At 37.1% G+C, this 15,107-nt stretch overlaps 1 protein-coding gene across 1 annotated transcript; it reads left to right on the forward strand.

Moving 5' to 3' along the window:
• The first annotated feature begins 911 nt into the window (after nucleotides 1-911).
• On the forward strand, nucleotides 912-13,581 carry LOC124156905 (circadian clock-controlled protein daywake-like). The gene is made up of 6 exons (XM_046531390.1): nucleotides 912-1,050; nucleotides 3,731-3,823; nucleotides 7,441-7,585; nucleotides 9,748-9,881; nucleotides 10,442-10,594; nucleotides 12,944-13,581. The coding sequence occupies exons 1-6, from the start codon at nucleotides 972-974 to the stop codon at nucleotides 13,090-13,092; spliced, it is 753 nt and encodes a 250-aa protein (XP_046387346.1). The 5' UTR covers nucleotides 912-971; the 3' UTR covers nucleotides 13,093-13,581.
• The last annotated feature ends 1,526 nt before the right edge of the window (nucleotides 13,582-15,107 follow it).

Here is a 15,107-nt window from a genome sequence, read left to right on the forward strand (position 1 = left end):
AGATGTGATGCGATTGGAGAGCGATCGCCAATTTATATTAAATCACCTCTACCTAAACACTTGATCATACCAAAAAGGCGAAAAAAGATAGCAGATGAGACACTTATTTTATTAATATCCACGCACCAGACTTGTAGCCGCACCGGTGGCAACAACTAAAATGTGGTGTGCTTCGGGATGCAGGAAGTTCTAAATCCAGCCATTAGATTGCCTATAAGTCGAATACATTTTGTTCTAGGATGTTGGTGCGATTTGGGAAGCGGTGCGATTTAGGTAACTCTCTCCTAGATAGCCTAAGAGTATTACAGAAAAATCAATTTTCATTGTGTTTGTTAATAATTATTTAAAAGTTTGAACGCATACCTAATGTCAACGCCAGGGTGCCCTAATCTTAACGTATTCAAGCTGAAATTTGAGGTAGTATAAAAATATTCGCTACTCCAAATTGAAGCCGCTATTTTACTTAACCATACTTTTATTCATAAGATCTCGCTTTGAAAATTGAATTTGGAGGTTATTAAAACACTGCCTTTCTTTCTATTCACCCAAAAATTAAATATACAAGGACAATTGCTTATCTTAAGTAACATGTTCGAACACCCATTCCCGTGTTTAAGCCTTGAAGCAACTCTAAAAATACGGGTGAGTCGATAGATAAGTTTAAACAAATACCGAGCCAGAAATCTTAACATTACTCGACGTCGAGAAAAATATGACGCGGTTGGTGCTGGAGGAAATCGTTTGGCGGAAGTCATTTCGTCCTTTTTTTTAAAGAAAACTCACGCGATGATGCGTACTGGTAGGATATTGGAGTGGAGGGGATTAATGGAGGTGGAGGTGGAGGGTGGATCTTATTAGCGAAGATATATAGCGATCCAAAGTCGGAATTTAAGACAGAAGTTGCAGCGGAGTGAAACCGGAGCGACGTCCGAATCTCCCGGAGACTTCAACGAAACGGAGAGGCACACACCATGGTTGCGAAGACTGCACTGATTATGGCGGTGCTATTCTGCATCTGTGCCAACTCTATGGACGCCGCAAAACCATTGCGTGAGTGACCTATGGGTTCCCTGTGCAAAACCGTGCCTCAAAAGGTGTTTTAATCCGTGATAGACAAAGAGGTTGTAAATATCTGGAGGCGCCGTTTCCGAGTTTTTGGCGTGGTGAAAGTTCCGCCATCTTGGTTTTACAATTTTTACCTCAGTCTCCGACTGATATTTGGAAGTAGCTACGTTTTTTTTCCTAAAAATGAACTAAATTAAGGGAAAAATTCTGCCATAATCATTAGTAGTTTGCTGGTATTTGTCATAGGATTTTCCTCGTCATTCGCCATACATATTTAACCCTTTGCGCTGTAATGACGAGTGTAGCTCGTCATGAACTTACAACGCCAAACTGCGCAATGACGAGTGTATCTCGTCATCGGATTTTCATACTTTTTGCACTATTTAGAGGAATAATATATTTATTTTGAAGGCTTTAAAATGTTAAAACATCCATAGTATACATAAATAATTCATATGCCATGAAACATGATACATCGAAAGGATTAAAATGATTTTATTCTAGTAGCGATAGCTGTGTCTCCATGTTTAATAATCACATTTTGTTTCACGGTTATTTTATTACAAATTACAAAATACCATTTCATTACCAACGATTTAAAAGAGAACCACAGAAAAATAAATAAAGAATAGGAGCACGATATTCGGAAAATCAATCGAATTGGAAGGGGTTAATGTACTAATGTACGAACTCTGTGTGTCTGTTAGCCACTTTACTGGTGGGGATGTCCTTGAAAATATACTTAATTACTGTATTTGTTAATTTCCATTGGTTATGATAAAATTCAATGCCTGTAAAAGTGCAGATAAATAACTATTTTACTCTAGTAAAATTTTATTTTAAGCTAAGCTGTTTGTAGAACGTAATCGTGATGTTTGATAATAATGTTTCCCTGGGAAAAGATATTTGAGTCATAACTTCACAAAGCCTACCAATGAAGTAAGAAAAAAAGGTTTACGTCCTGGGTTCCTTGAGTTATTTTAATTGGTGAGTTATGACCAAAAATGTCATCAAATAGTAAGCATATGCCCTTTTGGGATTGTCAATGTTTTGGTCAAAGTGGGCGTGGCTTGTACTACCCAAGCACCTCCATTCCAGCCACACCTTGCTCCACGCTCGAAACCAGTGGTGCCCCCTCCAGATATTTACAACCTTCTAGGTGTTAGATTACAGGAGTTCGCCGTTATTTGCAGTGGCGAAGCTGAAAAGGACTTATCAGGGGTCTGATTTGTGCGTCATAACGATTCGATCACTCCGATAAACCAGATCCATTTTTCACGAGTTCACTCCGTGGAAATTCATCACATAAAGGTACAAACAGAGGGTAAAGTTTTCCACATTAGTTTATTCATTCAAATAAGAATTGAAGTTTATAACGAGAAGGAAAGAAACTTTAAAAAGAATACAAAGAAAGAAATTTTATTTGCTCAAGAGCTAATAAAATTATTTCAGCTGTTTTTATGTTATCTTTGCATTAAAGTCGGAATGATCAATGGTTTTTGCCATTCAAAAATTCCAAGGGGAAGCATTCGTTGTCCAAAGCTTAGACATGAAACAGGACCTTATAAATTTGCTCAAATTACTCTTGGCACTGAAGCATCCAAAACGTCGTCTTCCCCTGTTGTTTTGCGATGAATGCAGAGAGATAACCTACATCAGAGAAAACAATAAATAGGTAGCTAAGTGGTCAGACTATTGCGTGCAGGTTTGGTAGACCCTGGCTAGAAATACAAATCATCATAAATGATTTTTCCTCCCTAAAATTTTCATTATTCAGATACAATTGGTAGAGCCTCGGTAGAACCTCAAGCTACTGTGTGTGACAACCCGATGGGTTGGATCGGTTGGTGACGGCAGGTGAAAGTAGACCTCGCGACGACCACAACCTAAGCGTGTGAAATAAAAACATTCCGGTCGTCGAGCATTTACTTTTTAAGGCTTTACTCGCGCCTTAAAGACTCGTTGCGTGCAGCTTTAATATGAGGACGGTCTAAGTTTCAGCCAGATCCGGAGACAAAGTCAGTCAGTCAGTGCCCAAAATTCCATCCACTTGTCTACAATGATCACAACTGCATTGAAACTATCACATTGATCAACGTAATTCAATTGAAGGTATTGGATTGATAAATTGAAAAATGAATAAAAAATTGTTACGGGGATACTAATTATTCAAGGAAAATAAGTACACCAGACAGTAGGAAATATATTGATCAGTATAGTGGTGCACCATTTGTTTTTCTTCACAATTTGAGGAAAAAATTCAAATAAATCTAAATAAAATATCACAAGATCTAAATCCGTGCAAATGTGCTCCTATTTATAGGAAGTTGTTCTTCCAGGGATATGCTACTGGTGCGATCTTCTCGGGTTTTCCATCGAGTGAGTTGCTTATAGGCCGACGTTTCGACAGCTGCCTCTGTCATCGTCAACAGGGCATGGTAATCGTCCCAATTCAAGGGCAGCCATCGAAACGTCGGCCTACTAGCAACTCACTCGATGGAAAACCCGAGATGATTTCACCAAATCCCCTACTCATTCGAGCATTTGTACGCCACCATTATTAAGTTATCTGCATTGAATAAGTACGAACTGAATTCATGCATCCACGATGATGGTAACCATCAAATACCTATTCTAATTCCAGCTTTTTTCTTTCCTCTTGCAGCTAGCGTGTTCAAGCCATGTCCGAAAAACGACCCCACGCTGAATGAGTGCGCTGTTGCGAATGGAAACTTGGCCGTACCACAACTTAAAATGGGTAAGATTAATATCAGCATACAAGATATCAATTATTTCAAATTTCAGACACAGGAAAATGTACATAAACATCTTATCTTTTTAACTGTAAAAACGAAATTATATAAACGTATAAAGTCGTCCGTATATTAGCAATACATATATTGACAGTGTTTAACGGCAAGTATATAAGATTATCAATTAAATGTATACCAACATGACTGCACGATTCAAAACGAAAAATTTTGGTTTATATTGCCTATAAAAATGTTTGACTTCGTGTATTATTCTAGTTCTTTGAGAATAAATTCCAACTTTGGCGCAAAAATTTGAGGACTCTCTAAACAGCGCTACAAAATATGAGGGTTAACTTTGATTCTATTCACTAATCCCGAATGAATAAATAAAATCCGAGGATTTAAGCGTGATGGAGTAGAATACTTCTATGCTGAAATAAATATTTACAATTTTCGACAGTTATAAAATTTATGGCGACTTAGGTTTCAATGCTACTATCGTCTTCAAGGTAAGATGTAGTAAAATTAAAGAAATAGGTCGTAATAAAATTTTCTCCGTCGAAAATTGCGAGCATATATTTCAATCACTGATCCCGAAACTCACAGTATGAAATTGTGCGACGATACCTCATCTCAGAATGGATTATATCGGAACTCACGAAGAAAGCGATTTTTTTTCGCCCAAAAATCTGCATCGGAGATAATAAAATTAATGAAATAGAAATCTGAAAGCAAATGACATTTACTGCAACAAATAGCAAACGTGAGAATACTTATAAAGAATGAAAAAGAGAACCTTTGTGCTTTCACAGGAAATATTTATTTACACAATTAGACGACCATGATTTCAACGCAAGACGTCATCATCAGGTGAACTCTACAGAGGTTCATCGCAACAATTTATACCAGGCTTGGTGAGAGAGGGAGAAAGGTAACTAGGTTGAACGGGTTGGTCAACAGAGATGAGGGAGGGGGAAAGAACCAGGTCAAACGGTAGAAAGAAGTTAGGGGGAGGAGGCTCCCTTAGGGAGTTTAAGGCAGGAGAGGGGGGGTTCGGGTGAGAGAGAGGGCGAAGGGTTCGTCATGTCGTTATCCCAAAAATTTAGGAGTGGGAAGTGTAAAGGAGGGGAGTGAGAGTCATTCAAAAGTCGTTAACAATGTTGTCATTGGAACGTACATGCTGCAAAATTTCCATCTGTTCCAATCCATCTTGGTCCTATAGGTTCAACGTGAACCACTTCAAATACAAAATCACTTTGATGACTGATTTCTAACAAATGTTTCGCAAATTGTGATGTAGTCTTTTTATTTCTCATGCAGAGCATTCTTTCACCCGTTCTTGAAATTGTCGCCCCGTTTCCCCAACATACACCGCGTTGCATTCACATGTTTACCTATACACCCCACTCCTTTCTTCTCTTGGGATGGGATATTTTGGGAGGGAAATAATACTTCTCGAGTTTCCAACTGGCTGATAACGTGCAAAGAAATGTATTGAATGATCAGCGAGGCGAAATCAGAAAGATTGATTAGTGTTCAAAAAGGATCTGATGCTTCCCCGGTGTATGCTAATGGTCGAGGCTTACCGGGTTCTCCTATGGGAAATCTCCTCCATGGCTGCCGTCGTTTTGGGATACATGGCGCACTCCATCCTTAGGGCTGGAATGAGCCATTGAACGTCGGCAGCAGAGCACTTGGCGTGGTGGAAAACCATAGAAGAATTCACACTACTTACGTAGCAATTTTAGTTAATTCATATGAAAGTTAATAATTTAATTGTAGTCTATGAGAGAATATTTCAAGACGAAAAAACAGGGAATGCCAACAGCAGACCAATACTTTGGTTTCCTTGGCATTGATTTTTAGCTTATAGCTGGCCATTATCAGGGATAGCAACGGTGTCTTCATTAATAGAAAATGTCTTTTGCTGGGTCGATTAATTGCATTTTTTATTTTTTCAGTGTTTTAATATTCCATGGATTTTCTATAGGAATTGCTAACTTATAACAAGTCTTGCCTTTTTATGTAGATGCACGACGTATATTTTGCGTAGTATTTTTATGTGCGGTGTGCATGTGTGAATCATCTTGCATGTTGGTGATTTATCAGCCCTTGCCAAACAATACAGAGATGGCTCGCCGGTTATGATATGGATGTAGATCATGTTTTCCTCGGTGAAAAGAATTTCCTTTTCAGTTTTTTCAATGGCTTCGGCAGCATGAAAATTTTGTCACCAAGGATTGTCAGTCCTGCACCTCAATTATGTAAATGTGACAGCGACGACGGCGATAGATGACCATCACGTTCTCCTATCACGTTCCGCTGTATCGCGCGATCATGTAAGCTACCGTCATCGCGCGTATCATATAGGTACGAGCGCGTGAGGTTGGTATCATTGAGAAATCTGAAGAGCCAATGAAATCCTTCGACACATCTTTGTACGAGAATGCGTCGTCTGCGGAGTCTTTGAAATAACAATAACAAACAACGAAAACATAAAATGGATGCAATTCAAAGCTAAGTACTTCGCTTCGCCAATAGATAATAGTATGATAAAGTACTCGTATAATGGTAAAGTTATTGGAAAAGTGTAGTATTACTTTTCGATGTGTGATAACGTAATCCATTATGCTAAATGCTCGCCGGGAGATGCTGCAGTCATTATATTTACTATATCGTAGAGAATGGCCGAAAAGTCGTGACCTTGGATTGAAACTAATTAATGTTGAAATGATAATGGAAGAGTAATCGCGCTAGCGATTTGAATGTAAGTAGTTAATAGTTGATTTATGATGATTAAAAAATCGAAAAGGAGTTTAACGATGTTCATGGTGAAACAAAACTCAGTACTATTCCACAAACTTTTATTTTAACAGTCTACTACTTTCGACGTTTATACCGTCATTATCAAGACTAACCTGACTGTTAAAATAAAATTTTGTGGAATAGTTCTGAGTTTTGTTTCACCATGAACATTTCAACGTCCCAAGAAGTAACGCCCAAATCAGTTGAGTTTAACGATGTTGACATGTTGGAGAACGTACTTGGCAAATGTTGATAATTAAACTTCGATATAAAGTAATTGACGTTTGAATCACGGATGTACTTCAATTAGCAGTACTTTCCAAGTCGTAGTGTGGAAATAATTAAGCTCAATAGAATTCACTACCGTGCGCATAAAACAATTGAACAACGTGGACAACTAATAATGTCAAGAGAGCACTCCAGTAGAAATAATTAAGGATTTCATTGGTTTTTAATCGATTATGGGGCATTTTTAAATTAAATAAACAATAATTTTTTCCTAATATATGCATTTAGTGCTCGTTTTTATGTCAGCATATGCTTATCACCATCGGTTTCGAACGTGATAGGCCGATGACGCTGGCAGCGTGATAAAGAGAGCGATCACGGTTTCATAATCGCTGCTATCACCTTCCGTCGTGGGAATCGCGTTGCCCCTGGCAACGACATCCCTCTCACCCTTCTCACAGTTACATAATTAGGGTGCTGGTGCTTTCTCATTCATTTTATTTGTAATAAAGAAATTATACTAATAAATATATAATTAATAGTTATATAATAAATAAATAATACTAACAAATCTCAATTACTTTCGCAGGCATTCCTTCGTACGGCGTTCCCCCATTGGATCCGTACTTCACCGGCAAAAAAATCGACATAGAGGGAAAGGACATGGGAGTGCACTTTCTTGTTAGTGACGTTAACCTCCACGGTTTGTCAAACAGCGAAGTCAAGTCCATCAGGTGAGCATGTTCATTAACTCGTGAGGTTGTAAAGGTTGAAGGAAAATTGTGTCACTTAATTCTAACCCTGGATAGATGATGCCAGTAGGAACCAAAATCGCTGATAATTTTTAGGTCGTAAACGCACCATTTTTAAACCATTGAAACTTTGAGCCGAGTGCTCCGATTGGCCGCAATTTTGCCCTGTTGCCGGATGCTCTGGACAATTAATGTCTTCAAATGCTTTGCATGTCGGAAATCGCGATGTATCCTAGGCATCCCGCAGATGCCCCCAGATGTAGCCCAATTTCTTGGCCAAGAGATGGCTCTGGGCGTAAGTACCGCCACCAAGGAAGAAATCAACGCACACAGAAGAAGAAGAAATTGAATTAAAGATTGTCCCACTCACTGACACTCATACAAATAGTACGATACACATAGCACATGCGTTTCGGGGAACGCTGATCCCAACAAGAAGACATTAACCATTGAGGTTACAAACATTTCAAATTCACATCCACACAAGTCATCAAAGGTGAATATACAAACATAATAACAGATAGGAATTGAAACAAAGATACAGTAGCATACATACAGGGCAATGACTCAGTGTGGCGTGTACATGGAATGAAGGCCGAAAACACATGGAAAAAATCTATTTCTCGAAAAATCGATTTTGAACGGCATTCTTCCATCACTACTGCCCCGTTCAGATTACGATAGTCCCTGCGATCGTCCTAACGATAGTTGGCAGAACTAGCTGTGGGAATGCATGTAGACTATAGTTACTGTAGTTCCGAACGTTGCCTTTTTACGATGGTTAGGCGCTGTAAAACCGGAAGATGATAAGCGAAGGACGAAAAGTTTGTAAAGCTCCCATCACTCTATTTTTTCATGGATTTGTCCAAGCAAGGAAGAATATGCGCTGAAGAAAAATTATAAGTTAAATACACGTTGAACACACAGTAATACCTAAACCCTTGATAACTCAACAGCTTTGCTAACCGTCAATTTCTCGTTCACTTTCAATACTGGAGGGCAGCACAGGTTTTAACCATCGTCGAGTGAATGCACGATAGTTCCAACGATCGCTGGAACAATCGTAATCTGAACTAGGCATACCCGCACTCCCTCTAGCCTCAAAAATTTAACTGCTACCGTGCATTTCGGTGCTAAGCGCACGGCATTCAATTTTAAGAGCTCCGTTACTCACAGCTTGTGTTAATATCTAATTTAATTTTTACAAACCTTTACTAATCAATGAGAAACAGTAATTTTGGCTGTTATTAGGTTATAAGTATGAACTGGCTGAAATATAAACAACGTCGCCTGTATGATCTTACTTGCCTTACTTTCAAAAAAACTATCTTCTGGTAACCCACCTTATCTTTTCGAAAGATTTATCTGGAAAAGTAATATTCATTTCATATCCCCTAGGAATCACAATGTTGACATTCCCCCAACATAGAACTTCTCACCTCAAAAATTCCTTCACGGTAACAATTGACAGAATATGAAATTCACTACAAACATAAATAAGAAAATTACCATCAATAGGAGTTTTTAACACCAAAATTACAAAATACTTCTTAAAAATTCATGGCTACTCCCTGAATAATTAACCATGCTGGTATAATAGCTTACAAATATGATTAGGAAAAGAATAAATTTTTGTATTTTTTATATTATTTTCATATATATATATATATATTTTTTACTAGCATTACATTTCACCGTTAGCCTTAAACATATAGTTTAAATTAAAAAAACATTGTTTCGAACGTGCTTAATATAAGTGGGCATTTTGGACAGCTAAGTTCTCAGGTATCCACATTTGGGATACAAATGTATAAATGTCTTTACATAGGTATACATTTTTTCTTTGTTTTTTTTTCTATTTTATATGTAATCACACTTATTGAACCTTATTGCATTACTTTTCACACTACTTCCAGTTACTTTTCCTGTAAAGCATAGTAATATATATCATAAAGGCCCACGATAATAAATGAAGCTGAAAGAAATGAAATTAAGAAATTTAGCTTTGGAAATGAAGCTTTCAAAGTTGTTATCACTAACAGTGAACATTTAAACACTGATTCAATTATGATATAGCCAAATTAGGGTCCGTTGCACTGCTGAGTATACCCACTCTTATCAACCTGCTCCTAATCTTTCTCCAGTATCAAGCATGATCCTACGAACTTCCTTTTGAGTGTCTACATTCCCGTGATGCAAATGAGTGGCAAGTACGAAGCCACCGGAAAAGTTCTTACTATGCCCATCATGGGAGAGGGTGACTTCAATATGACCTTGTGTAAGTACATACCAACATACTTTGTGTCCATAATGCTGGACGAAACGCTGAAATAGAGTATGCGATGTGAATGACACAGTTAAGTTAAGGTCGTAGATAATATTAATTATTTTTAGCTTGAAAACAAATTATCCTTAAAGAATGCTCACTGCCTCAGTAAACGTGGGTAATTTGATAAGAGCATTCAGTTCAGGCGAAAGTTTGAGGAAGTTTACGATATTTTTAGTTAAAATAGCCTTATGGAATAAATATTTGCAATTTTCATTCTCTTTCCTGTATTGTATTCATATTTTTTGCACAGTTTTGCAAGAAAATAAGTATAAAGAAAGTACTTCATGATACACCTTCTTCTCCATGTAAAACCCAATTACACCGTTTCCTTAACATAATTACTCCCTGATGGCGTGAAAGTGTGAAATTTTAGCACGGGTTACCAAGTTAGCTAAATTAGTAATTCAACCATAACTCCAATGACGTCACCAGCACAAGGAAAGTGAGGGGTAACCTTCGCGTTTTCTTTTTACCAGAAAACTTACCTTCATTTTTTTTTTGCATTGCAGATGGCGTTGACGTACAGTATGAATTCAGCTGTGATACGGTAGAGAAGTCGGACGGCGAATTATACTACGCTCCCACGACAAACAAAGTAGAGTATAGCGCCAAAAACTTGAATGTTCAATTCGAAAACCTATTCAACGGAAACAAGCTCCTAGGTAAGTCCATTGTGGCGTTTTCACAACCCTTTACAATGAAAACCGAAATGAAATTATACTGAACACACAACATATTTTATGAATTAGTTGCTAGTCATTCATCATAAATATCAAGTCAAAATTTCAGTGTAGGCACCTATAATTCTCAAACCCCACCAAACCGACCGCTTTTTGAGTAACTAGCCAATATTTCCTATAGAAGTTTTAATACGTTGGATATGTAAATATTACGAATATGTTTGCTGATAAAGTTTGTAAAACTATTATACCATTTTTCTGAACTGAAGGCGGCTGACCTTGAGCGTGCTCGCAACCCACCCACTCTTCTAGCCAATCACAGAAGAGCGACAGGAGAAAGTGTGCAAGAGCCCGCAGTCTCTTTCCGAACTCCGTTCAGTGCACATCGCTCTCCAGCTGGCAGTGTTGCCAAGCCGAATCTTTGGAGATCGCCGAGCGTTCGTTCTGCCGTAGCCTACGTATGAATAACGTAGGCTACGGTTCTGCTGCCCCCGAAAGTACCGTTACTCCCAAGGCTGGCAACGCCGGTCGGCCGGATGGACGGGAGCGGAGGGGAAAAGGGAAGGGGATGGAATGGAACGGAGAGGTGGAAGGGGCAGCGCTTCCCATTGGCTACTTTCTATTTTCCACCCAGCCGCCTTCAGTTCGGAAAAATGGTATAGTTTAAATTTATAGTCGCGGTTCATTTGAGAATCACTTCGGCCGTCTTCATTCCCATCTTGGGCTCATACTTTCAAATGACTATACTGTCTACCCTCTTTCATTATGTAGGGTAAATTAATTAGAGATGCCGCACATGTAAAATGCGGTTTCCCTCCCCAATTTACCCCACATTAATCCCCACATAATTATTCTCTTACTTTCTCTCCCCCGCATGGGTGCTTCACTTCCTTAAAAAAGGATATTTAACATTAACATTCTCCTTTGGAAAGGTAAATGTAAGTTATACAAAATAATGAACCCCTTGCGCTGAAATGGTGAGTCTAGCTCGTCATGAACTTTCGATGCCAAAGCGCGCGGAATGACGAGTGTAGCTCGTCATCATGTTTTCATAATTTTATCACTATTTATAGGAGCAATACAGTGGATCTTGAATAATTCGAACATAAAGGGGCCAGTTAAAAAATTCGAACCATCCAAAAAGTCGAATTGAAGAAGACCTTAATATATAGGTCTATAACAATAAAATTCATATTTCCAATCAAAGTTCTTTATTAAAATGACACTCTTGAAATAAAAATGCTTTGATTAACGCCTATTAACAAGATTTAAGAAACCTTAAAACAGGAATATTTACAGCAACAAACTATGAAGTGAGATTTTCATTCTATCCTTAAAATGTCCTCAGCAACATCTGAACTTCTGTGTTCTACCAACTTAACTCGTAATCGTATACGTTTAGACAAGATGTCATAGCATAATACACTGAAATAGAATAATAGTAAGCAAAGATGTTATTGACATTGAATACGTACTTGATTGACTAACAGAATATTGAAAAATAAACAAAGTTCCTGGGATGGCAACCATAAAACAAAATCTACTGTTAACTAAAAAAACCATTTTCACATTTTTCATGATAGGTATGGTGTTGTAGGCAGTGCAATTGGCGGGCGGGAGGGGAAGGATGAGTCATCAAGACTCTACGCTGGCACGCATTTTGTCTAACACAAACCTTTTGACAATAGCATTAGTAAAGCATTTTCCGATGGATTCACAATCATTTTGAGTCGCATATTATAATTTATACCTTCATTTAAAACACCAAAAAATCGATTTATCCAAAATAAAATTCGAGCTATCCAAGATTTTTTAGCAATTTGTTATACAAAATGCTAGGGACCAAGAGAAATATTCGAATTAAAGAATATTTCGAATGAAAGAAGTTCGAATTATCCAGGTTCCACTGTATTAATATTTTGAATGTTTAACTACGTTAAAACATCCATAATGTGCGTAAAAAACTCATATTCACATAAAATATAATGCATTGGTAGCAATAAATTGAGGGGAAATATAATGAAAATAAAATGAATAGCGATAGCTGTGTTCTCGGTATATTTAACTAGATAATTTACAATATGTATTTATAATAATATATAATATGTAAAATCACATTAATAATCACTTTTTATTTCACTGCTCTACGTTGGTTACAAACTATAAAATATCGTTCCATTACCTACCATCCAATTTGAAAAGCACAGGAAAAATAAATAGAGGATAGGAGCGCGATATTCAGAAAATAAATGGAAGCGGAAGGAGCTAATATAGAAAAAATATGTAATTAACCAATATTTATGCTTCAAAATTCATTCTTTTTATTTGCAGGAGACGAAATGAACAGATTTATAAATGAAAACTGGAGAGAATTGAATGAGAGCGTGGGGCCGAAGATAGCGGAATCCATCGTTGACTCCGTGAAAGAGATCATCATAGCAATTACGAGACAAGTTCCCGTGAAGGACTTTTGGACATAGTAATAGCGGCAGTGAAGCAAAGCACTTAGACCGAAGAAATTATGTCGAAAGGGCACCATAAGTTTGCTCAATATTTAGCAACGAAATAATTTTTAATCAATCCCTTTGTCTTCAGTTTATGACTCATCGGAGGTTGAAAATTAAAAAAAAAAACAGACGTCGTACATAACACTATCTGTCGGTATGAAATTGAAATGCAGTGAATTTATGTTTGACATGCGGATCGAATTTCATTTAGCATTCATAATGCAGCTATTCTTTGACGAATGTGCCTGAATTATATAATCACGTTTGCCATGTGTCTGGTATAGCTGTAACAATTGCCTTGCAGGGACAGTGAATATAGCGCCTAGAGATGTCATTTCTTCCAAAGCAGCGTATGATATCCATCGGATATCCAAATAAGGTTGATATTGGATAATAATAATTTTATATACTCCTACATTTTAATGCTACAGCTGAATAACAAAGATAACAAAGAGTAGGAGCTTTAGGTGGTCTCCAAGGTAATAGGACCAGAATTGAGCCACCATCAGCTAACAAAAATGTATGCAATAAAATAAAATAATAATAAAGTAAATAATACATGAGTGTTTTAAAGAAATAACATCAAAATAAATGTTCAATTATTTCTTGTGAGAAAAGCCAGTCTATGGCAAGGCTTAACATTTTATTTTAGGATTTGATTTTTTTTAATTTTAGCGAGCAGTACATTAAATACATTTGGCCCCATGTAAAGAAAACAACGTTTAAATAATGTTAACCTTTTCTGTTTGTTACTACAAATGACTCATTCCTCAATTTATGTTTATATTTGTCACATCCACTCGGCATATTGCCTCTTCTGGCATAAAATAATTTTAGGACTTTGAATAAATTCAAATGCCTTAGTGGCAACAATTTTAGGGCCATAAACAACGGAAATGAGTGTTCATAGGAGTTTTTGGACAATATTACCCGAATTATTTTTTTTCCGAAAATAGTACACACTTAAATGAGTTCATGTATCCTCTACCCCAGCAGATTATACCATAAGAGATTTTGGCATGAAATAGAGCATGGAGCATGATAAATGTTTTTTTATAACCAGAAGAAGACATTTGTTTCGTAAGTAGTAAAATTTGGACAAGGTACTTCTAAGGCATTTGTTCACAGTAAGTAATTTTTTATCCCAGCGTACACTACTGCACAAAATTGTTCCCAAGTATTTCATTTCATTCGCTCTATCAATAGCTGGACAGTTACAGACGCAATTGAAAGAATTTGTAGTGTGAAATACAAGTTTACAATTAAAAATACTTGTATTACACATGACATAGCACAATTCTTTGTCTTTTCACTTAACTCCAACCCATTGAAATAAAACATTTTCGTAGGAAACGTAGGTCATCTTTAACAAATGTTTCATCACAACTCCAATCAGTTGCTGGGTAGCACAGTGCTATATCATCAGCAAAAGCCGTGAGTTCACCATTGAATTTATTTTCACACAAATTGTTTGCATACATCAAAACAGAATAGGTCCCAAAATAGAGCCCTGTGGTACTCCGGTATCAATAATTACATATTCCCCGAAACAATTATTTACATTTACGCGTTGTAATCTCGTCGACAGACAACTTTTGAACCACTTCAGGGATAATACTTGTACTCCAGCTTGCTCAAGTTTCATTAGTAGTACTTCGTGCGAGAGTGTATCAAATGCCTTAGATATGTCTTGATATAACCCAATAGTTCGCGAGCTTGAATTGACTGAATTGTATACTTTTTTCCTGGATATAGACAGTTACTTATACCACTTATTTTATAAGAGCGCGACCCGGGTTTCAATGAGTAATCATCATCATCAGGCGCTAATTATAATTTGTTTATCTTGTTGTTAATCTTGTTGTTACCTAGTTACTTGATGAATTTTAAAACGGACGCCAGAATAGGTGAAAAGGATGGGTAGAGGTATTCATTTATAAGGGTACTATCTTGATTTTCAATAATTTTTAAAAAATTTCTAACTGTTC

This window comes from Ischnura elegans, chromosome 4, assembly GCF_921293095.1.
Source record: "Ischnura elegans chromosome 4, ioIscEleg1.1, whole genome shotgun sequence".
In the NCBI taxonomy this organism is placed as follows: domain Eukaryota; kingdom Metazoa; phylum Arthropoda; class Insecta; order Odonata; family Coenagrionidae; genus Ischnura; species Ischnura elegans.